The sequence below is a fragment of the Mustela nigripes genome, chromosome 14 (genome assembly GCF_022355385.1).
Source record: "Mustela nigripes isolate SB6536 chromosome 14, MUSNIG.SB6536, whole genome shotgun sequence".
Classification (NCBI taxonomy): Eukaryota; Metazoa; Chordata; class Mammalia; order Carnivora; family Mustelidae; genus Mustela; species Mustela nigripes.
In genome coordinates, this window is record NC_081570.1 from 6,750,510 (window position 1) to 6,759,847 (window position 9,338).

At 41.3% G+C, this 9,338-nt stretch overlaps 1 protein-coding gene across 2 annotated transcripts in view; it reads right to left on the reverse strand.

The window, feature by feature from the left end:
- Window positions 1-782: 782 nt before the first annotated feature.
- Window positions 783-9,338, reverse strand: part of LZIC (leucine zipper and CTNNBIP1 domain containing) — a 12,526-nt gene continuing 3,970 nt past the window's right edge. For both annotated transcript variants that reach the window (XM_059375155.1, XM_059375156.1), the window contains 6 exons: window positions 7,016-7,124; window positions 5,912-6,047; window positions 3,945-4,043; window positions 2,048-2,143; window positions 1,769-1,850; window positions 783-1,190 (listed from right to left, as the gene is read on the reverse strand). In XM_059375155.1, coding sequence (XP_059231138.1) covers window positions 1,132-1,190; window positions 1,769-1,850; window positions 2,048-2,143; window positions 3,945-4,043; window positions 5,912-6,047; window positions 7,016-7,124 — 581 coding nt within the window. In that variant the 3' untranslated portion in view covers window positions 783-1,131. The remainder of the gene's footprint in view (window positions 1,191-1,768; window positions 1,851-2,047; window positions 2,144-3,944; window positions 4,044-5,911; window positions 6,048-7,015; window positions 7,125-9,338) is intronic.

Below are 9,338 nucleotides of genomic sequence, written 5' to 3' on the forward strand. Positions count from 1 at the left end.
CGCATGGGAGATCTCCGTACACACGCATGGGAGATCTCCGTACACACGCATGGGAGATCTCCGTACACACGCATGGGAGATCTCCGTACACATGCATGGGAGATCTCCGTACACATGCATGGGAGATCTCCGTATTTGAGCATGCAGAGAAACATAAACTCAAGAGTATGCTTTTCCTCGTAACTTAGTTTGTGTTTCTCCACAAACTCAAAAGTAAGAAATAGTTTGCAGTCACCACCTTCTGGGTTTCAGCGAAGAGGTCACACACACGGAGGGCCTCCAGCTGCCGCTCTCAATTGCTTCCCTGGTGAAACACCGGCAGGAGGTTAAGTTACTCCAGGAGACTCTCAACAGGGCTCCCATTGTTCCAAGCTCAAAACTCAGAGATACAATGGGCCCCATTCATAAGGAGGCCTCACAGGCTGGGGAAAGGTCCCTTAGTGACAACTTTCTGTTGAGACATTGAATTTTTCATAAACACAGACTTGCCCAAATATGTGTTAATTCGTTTTTAAAAACAGCACAAAATACAGAAATAAAACTCAATGGACACAAAACTGAGAGTCAGAACACCCAAGTCTTATCACCAGCTCTGTTTTGGATGAGACTTGAAGCAAGTCAACTTGCTCTTTCTGAGCCTCAGCTTTCTCGTTTATCAAATGAAAAGGATTTCTAAGATCGCTCAGAACTCAAATTCTATGAACACACATGAGGTCGACTGATGTTGGTACACTATTCACTCCAATAAGTGGGGATAAATTATGAGCAAAAATAATCCTTAGTTCACATCTTTTCATTTACTGTCAGCACTTAAAAACAAGGAAGCTTAATAAAAACAGGCAGAGAAACTGTTTTCTGTTCTCTCTAAAAAAACACATAAGACATAATGAATAAGGTCCAACGGGTCCCTCATCCCAACAAGTCTGGGATGACTGAGGCAGGTGGCCCTACACAAAGCACAATGATGAAGGGTATAACCAGAAGCCACAAGTATGTTTTCCTGTCACCTTTTCTTAGCTTATCAGTGCATTTCAAGAATCTCTTGATTTCTTTGCAATGATTCAAAACCCCTAGAAGACAACTGCCATTTACAGCAAGAATGTGATCAATGTCCCAAGGCTCCACACCATGTCATTTCTTTGTTTTTTCAACTTCGAAACTTGCCAATGCAAGAACTTTGTCTCCGGAGCCTAAGGAGAAAGACACATGATAAACAAAAGGTTATTTCATATGCATTTATAATTCCAGGTACCAAGGGGAAAATCTCTCCCATAGATACTGAAACAGGAAATGAAATTAGCTTGTATTATCAGAGCATTGCCTCCAACCTTCCCAGTGCCAATTCCCAGTTTCTTTCCCCTGAACAAACATCTGATATACATGGGGTGATTTACTGCCTACAGATCCTCATTCTAGCTTTAAATGCAAAATGGAATATATAAAATTTGAGTTTACTTTACTTTTTTTTTTTTTAAAGATTTTATTTATTTATTTGACAGAGAGAGATCACAGTAGACAGAGAGGCAGGCAGAGAGAGAGAGAGGGAAGCAGGCTCCCCGCTGAGCAGGGAGCCCAATGCGGGACTCCATCCCAGGACCCTGAGATCATGACCTGAGCCGAAGGCAGCGGCTTAACCCACTCAGCCACCCAGGCGCCCCTGGTTTTACCTTTTAACTCAAGAAAAGGCCATCCTGTTATCTCTCCCATGGTATCCAGTGACCTGGGGCAGTAACACATGCTCGGCTTGCACAACTACAAGGGTACTCACCAAGGTCTGTGGAGACTTTCTCAAACTGGCTGAGTATAGCACCTGCATTTGCTGACAGGAAGGCCTCATCATCTGCAGTCAGCTAAACAAAACAAAACAAAACAAAACAAAACAAAACAAAACAAAACTAAGCCCATGGAAGTGGATTCAAATGTTAACAAGTGGTTCTAAGAAACACAGTTAGGAATGTCTCAGAACCAAAAACTGGATCACAGATCAAGAAGTTCTGTACCAGATACTTTATACCTTTTAATTTAATATTAAATTAAATACAGGTACCTTCTCGCCAAGTTTCCTGAGAGCTGTAAGTATCTCCACTTTCTGTTGCATGTACAGGCCTCTGTCCAGCTTCCCTACCATGAGATCTCTGTCCATCTGAAAAGGACGGATGCAAAGTACATGGTACTTAAGTTAAAAACATTCTGCCCATAAAATCCAACTTTTCAGATCTACTACTGCTACTTTTTTGTTGTTGTTAAAGTAATCCCCCAACCCAATATGGGGCTCGAACGCACAACCCTGAGATCAAGAGTTGCATGCTCTTCTGACCATGTCAGCCAGGTGCCCCCAGAATTACTACTACTACTTCTTTTTTTTTAAGTTTTAAAGATTTACTAATTTTAGGTGGGGAGGGAGCCCTGCATCTGGCTCCCTGCTCAGCGGGAAGCCTGTCCTCCCTCTCCCCCTCCCCCTGCTCTTATTCCCTCTCTTGCTGTCTCTGTCAAATAAATAAATAAAATATTATTTATTTATTTATAATATAAACATATATAAATATAAATATAATATATATAAAATATAAAATATTTTATATTTTATTTCTTTGTTTGACAGAGAGAGACACAGCGAGAGAAGGAACACAAGCAGGGGGGTGGGAGAGGGAGAGGCAGGCTTTCTCTGAGTGGGGAGCCTGACGTGGGTCTCCATCCCAGGTCCCTGGGATCATGACCTGAGCCGAAGGCAGACGCTTAACAACTGAGCCACCCTTTAGGCGCCCCTAAAGTCTTTAAAAATAATAATAATAATAACTTCCCAAGGTCACCTACCTTCACAGTAGAGCAGCAACACCAATCCTGCCAGTCTGACCTATGTTTGTGCTCTAACCACTATGCTACTGAATTACCACCAGTGGTTGCAAACAACTTGTTAATGTCTTAATTATATTCAAGTTTATATACAGACTTTCTCAAGCACCAGGTTTATAGAGATGTTTGAAATTCTTAGATAACAAAGGCCATGTACACAGAGAGCAATATCGCTAATGGATTCTTGCTAGAATTTCAATTCAGGGCTCCAAGTGCATGGTAAAACCTTAAAGGTGGGGTCCAAGTAGAAGCAGTTAGTAGCACTTTTAACTGTCATATGCTGTTTAAACCTCCATATTCAACACCAATAATAATTGCTAGAAAGACTAATTCTGTCAGAAAACTATGCGTTGTGGTTCTAAAATCAACTGATTAGAGGCCCCTCCATGGCAAAGTCAGTTGAAGGCCTGACTCTTGGTTTCGGCTCAGGTCATGATCTCAGGAGTGTGAGATCAAGCCCCGCGCTGGACTCCAAGCTCAGGGGGGAGTCTGCTAATGTCTCTCTCTCCCGCTCCCCCTTCCCACATTCTCTCTCTCTAAAATAAATAAATATTAAAACAAATCCGGGGGCACGTGGGTGTCTCAGTCCATTAGGCATCTGTCTTGGGCTCAGGTCATGATCCCAGGGTCCTGGGATTGAACCCTGCATCAGGCTCCCTGCTCAGTGGGGAGTCTGCTTCTCCCCCTCTCTCCCACTGCTTCTTCTCTCTCTTTCAAATAAATAAATAAAATCTTTAAAAAAAAAAATCACCAATCAATTTTTTCTAACAGACTATTTTTTCAGAACAGTTTTAGGTTCACAGTAAATTGTGTGAAAGGTACAAAGATTTCCCATACACCCCTCACCTCTGCTCATGCATAGCCTCCCCATCATGAACATGCCCCACCAGAGTGGCTCATTGTTACAACAGCTGAACCTATGCTGACACATCATAATCCCCCACTTCTATAGCGTACACATTAGGGTTTACTGGTGGTGGTGTTACACATTCTCAACTGACTGATTTTTAAATTTCAGAATAACATAATGAAATTCTGGAGCTGAGAAAACACATACACCCAGCAATTAAATCAAATTGAAGAAACTTTACCTCTGCTAACCTTGTCCGAAGCTGACCTGGTTGTTTCTTTGCAAATAACCTGATGACCTCTGGGGTTTTAAAGGCCTGGCTGATAGCTGCCTGGATAGCCTAGAATACAGAAAGGTAAAAACTGAACAAAATAGTCCAATGAATTAAATATTACAATAATTGATTGATGAATCCTCAATTACAAATAGTCTTCCTTGTTCATCAAATACTGTTATAATTTTAGTTTCCACAAAAGCAAAAATGAACTAAAAAGCTGCACAGCAAAGGAAACAGTCAATAAAACCAAAAGGCAGCCTGCAGGATGGAAGAAGGTATTTGCAAACGATGTATCCGATTAGGGTTAGGATCCAAAATCTATGAGGAACTTAACAAATTCAACACCCAAAAAGACATGTAACCCAGTTAAGAAATGGGCAGAAGACATGAATGGACACTATTTCAAAGAAGACACCTAGATGGCTAACAGACACATGAAAGGATGCTCACCATTACTCATCATCAGGGAAATAAAATCAAAACCATGATGAGATACCATCTCACACCTGTCAGAATGGCTAGATTTTTTTTTTAAGATTTTATTTATTTATTTAACAGAAAGCAAGAGAGAGGGAGAGGGAACACAAGCAGGAGGAGTGGGAGAGGGAGAAGTAGGCTCTCTGCTTAGCAGGGAGCCTGACAAGGGGCTCAGTCCCAGGACCCCAGGATCATGACCTGAGCCGAAGGCAGAGGCAGAGAACTAATGACTGAACCACCCAGGAGCCCCAGAATGGCTAAAATTAACAACACAAGAAACAGCAGATATTGGCGAGGATGTGGAGAAAGGGGAACTCTCTTGTACTGTTGGTGGGAATTCAAACTGGTGCAGCCACTCGACAGAACAGTATGGAGGTTCCTCAAAATATTAAAAATAGAACTACAATACAGTCCGGCAATTGCACTACTAGGTATTTACCCAAAGGACACAAAAATAAAGATTTCAAGAGATACATGCACCCCGATGTTTACAGCAGCATTATTAGCAACAATAGTCAGACTATGGAGAGAGCCCAAATATCCAACAACTGATGAATGGAAAAAAGGGGTGTGTGTGTATATACACATACACACATATATAATATGTTTGTGTGTGTGTGTATATATATATATATAAATATAACAGAATATTAGTCATCAAAAAGAATGAAATCCACGGGGCGCCTGGGTGGCTCAGTGGGTTAAGCCGCTGCCTTCGGCTCAGGTCATGATCTCGGGGTCCTGAGATCGAGTCCCGCATCGGGCTCTCTGCTCGGCGGGGAGCCTGCTTCCCTCTCTCTCTCTCTGCCTGCCTCTCCATCTACTTGTGATTTCTGTCAAATAAAAAAAAAAAAAAAAAAAAAAAAAAAAAAAGAATGAAATCTTAAAATTTGTAACAATGTGGATGGAGGTAGAGTATATTATGTTAAATGAAATAAGTCAGTCAGAGAAAGACAAATACCACAGGATCTCACTCATATATGGAATTTAAGAAACAAAACAGAGGAACATATGGGAAGGGGGAAAAAAGGAAAGAGGCAAATGAGCCAGAAGAGATTCCTAATGATAAAGAATCATTTATCTTTGATAAATGATAAATGGGAGGGAGGTGGGCGGCGGATGAGCTAGACGGGGGTGGGGTGTTAAGCAGGGCACATACATAAGTGATGAATCACGGAATTCTGAATTCTTCTCCAGAAACCAACATCACACTGTACATTAACTACCTAAAATTTAAATTAAAAAAAAAATTAGTTTCCTTTTGCTATTTCTGTGCATGTCACTGGAGCCAAATACATAACCAAATGAAGATCTGGAAGCTTATGCTGCTCTACCTGTACACAGACACTCAGCGCTCAGAAGTCAAACCCCCAGAGTTTTTTTCTATTTTAAACATACTTACTAAAAAAGAGAGAAAATCACCTGTGTCACCAGTGTAAGTAAATTATGCTTACCAGCTGCATTCCACTTAGCTCATCGACCAGAGTCATATTTCCAGACATGATTTTCTTCAGGGAATCATTAAATTCACTTAGCTGCTCCAGAGTTTCCTTTTTGGTTTCTTCATATTCGTCTGTATCGAGCTCCTCTCTGAAGTGCAGTGAACATAACAGAGAAAAGCATAGAGTTCCAAGTGAAAAAAGCAATCTTAATATTTGTACCCCAAGACTTCAGCTACATATATTTACAAAAAATACGTTGCGGGGACAAGGCTGAAAGGAAAGGACAAAATGCTAATAACAGATGGGTTCAGATGTTGGTAATATGGGCGTTTTCCTACAATGTGATTACTTTGATAATTAAACATTTTTCTTTTACCAAAACGAGGCACACTCAACAAACCACATAATAACTTCCTTTTAAGCCGTCTATGAATCAACGCGTAAGCCTGGGCAAGACATTTAACACAGCCAAGCCTCAGTTTCTTGATCTATAAGCCACCGATGATACAGTACCTACCTCATAGAGCTGCTATGAGCATTACATGAACTATAGACGTCCATGACAAACAACAGGTACTTGACAAAATAGCAGATATTTTTACCCCCATCCTTAGTGGCAGGTAAAATTTTGTGCATCATGAAATACAACAGCAATGTATTACCTGTCACCTGAGGAAGAGGCTATTTTTTTTTTATTATGTTCAGTTAGCCAAGAGGCTATTTTTATTCACTAAGTGAACAAGTCATTTATTAAACATTTACTACAAATCATGGCAGCTCTCATTTCTTCAGCACCTATTCTGGGCCAAGCATCGTTTTGGCCTCTTCATTTGAAATACCTCCAACCACCTCTCAAAGGTGTTGAAAAAGGCCATGAACAGTTTTGGTCCTTTGAACAGTTAAGGTTGAAAATACACTAGAAGGTCAAGTATATACCAGGCAGGACCACTTTAAATACTAAAGAGAGACAAGGTAGGTGCTGCTATTTCTACTTCAAAGCACTGTGAAGAACACGGCAGGGAAAACCAAAATCACACATGGGCCTGCACCCACCGCCGGGCACCTGGCCGAGAAAAAGGCACCGGCCAGCAGAGCAGCGTTTCGTTAGACGATTACCTGCACTCCTCCAGATCTTGCAACTGCTGCATCAGTCTATCCAACTGTTCTTCTAGATTCTGCTTTAATTTGCTTGTCTCTGTCTTTCCTCTGGAAGCCATTTCGATCTCTGAGTAGAACAATAAGCCCACATACGGTGTGTACTGGGTTATTTGAAATGATTCAACATACCAGTACAATTTAAAATGGGCTATACTCTTTCTGAGCGACAGTTGTGCAAAGAGAATTTCATTTTACATATAAAAGTTTAACTAATACACGAGTAGCATCCCACAAAAATGCATGGCAGGCTTCCTAACTGACTTGACAAGTTAAGCAGAAATCTTCACTAGTGGGGCACCTGGGTGGCTTAGCAAGTTAAGCAGCTGCCTTCAGCTCAGGTTATGATCCCAGGGTCCTGGCATTGAGCCCCTTATTGGGCTCCTTGCTCAGCTGGGATCCTGCTTCTGCCTCTCCCTCTGCCTCAGCCTGCTGCTCCCCTGGCCTGTGTTCTTGTGCTCTCTCTCAAATAAATAAATAAATCTTAAAAAATAAATAAATCTTAAAAAAAAAAAAGAAGTCTTCACTATTAATCTATCTTACTTTAAACAAATCTGATAACTGAAAACACAGTTTTATAAAGAAATAGATAAGGTGTGACTTTCTGTTACAAAAAGCTTTATTATAACGTTTTTTATTCTTACCTATTACTCTCCAGGACTCAGAAAACTCCTAGCCTTATCTGGTTGGTCTTATATTTACCTTACATTACATTTACCTTATGGACATTAACAACTTTTGATATGATTTCTTCTTTGGAAATCTGCCCATATTCCACTGGATTATCTTTCCCTTACTGATTTATAGGAGTACAAAGACTTTGTAGTTACGTTGCAAATATTATCTCGTCTCTTAAATTTCACTGTTTTTGTCATGACAAATTATTTTTTAAAAATATTTTATTTAGGGTGCCTGGGTGGCTCAGTGGTTTAAGCCGCTGCCTTCGGCTCAGGTCATGATCCCAGAGTCCTGGGATCGAGTCCCACATCGGGTTCTCTGCTCAGCAGGGAGCCTGCTTCCTTCTCTCTCTCTCTGCCTGCCTCTCTGCCTACATGTGATCTCTCTGTCAAATAAATAAATAAATAATCTTTAAAAAAAAAAAAAAAATTTTATTTATTTGAGAAAGAGAGTAAGAAAGCACAGGCAGAGGGAGGAGAAGCAGGCTCCCCACTGAGCAAAGAGCTTGATACAGGGCTCCATCCCAGGACCCTGGTATCATGACCTGAGCTGAAGGCAGACACTTAACCCACTGAGCCACGCAGGTGCCCCACAATAAATTATTTTAGTGGCCAAATCTATTTTCTCCTTTAAGGCTTCCTAGTTTTATGTCCCACGAAGGCAGCCCTAACCATCTCAAGATTTAAAAATATATATATACTGTATCTAAGAGTTACATAAATTTTTTTTTTAACATTCAGCTCTTTAAGCCACTTGCAACTTTTGTTAATGCTGTAAAATAGGAGTCTAACTTTTATTTTCTTTCAAATGGGGAGCCAGTTACCCTAACTCCGTTTACTAGTCAGTACTTATGCCACTTTCATTGGTTGATTGCTTGTTTTAAGCAGGCTCCACATCCAGCATGGGGCCTTACGCTGGGCTTGAACAAACGGCCACGGTATCGAGACCTGAGCTGAGATTAAAGTTGGATGCTTCACCAACTGAGTCAACATGGGTGCCCCTATGCTACTTTTTATATAGATTCAATAGAAACAGTCAAGTCGGTTTCACTGACAATGTTCTGGTCCTAAGACAATACCTTGCTATTGTAATTGTTAGCAGTCGAGCTGGTGTACATTGGTAACTGATAAGGAGTTGCCTTTATTACTGCAGAATTTTCCCTCCATTAACTCTTGGCCATTCCTATGCATTTTCTCTTCTGGATGAACTAAAGATTCAACCTGTCAAGTCCCCTTAAAAATGCAACGGAAGGGGCACCTGGGTGGCTCAGTGGGTTAAGCCTCTGCCTTCGGCTCAGGTCATGATCCCAGGGTCCTGGGATCGAGCCCCACAACGGGCTCTCTGCTCTGCAGGGAGCCTGCTTCCTCCTCTCTCTCTGCTTGCCTCTCTGCCTACTTATGATCTCTGTCAGATAAATAAAGAAAAAATCTTTAAAAAAAAATGCAACGGAAATTCTGATAGGGATTACATTAAAATTAAAAACTAATATGAGGGCGCCTGGGTGGCTCAGTGGGTTAAGCCGCTGCCTTCGGCTCAGGTCATGATCTCAGGGTCCTGGGATCGAGTCCCACATCGGGCTCTCTGCTCAGCAGGGAGCCTGCTTCAT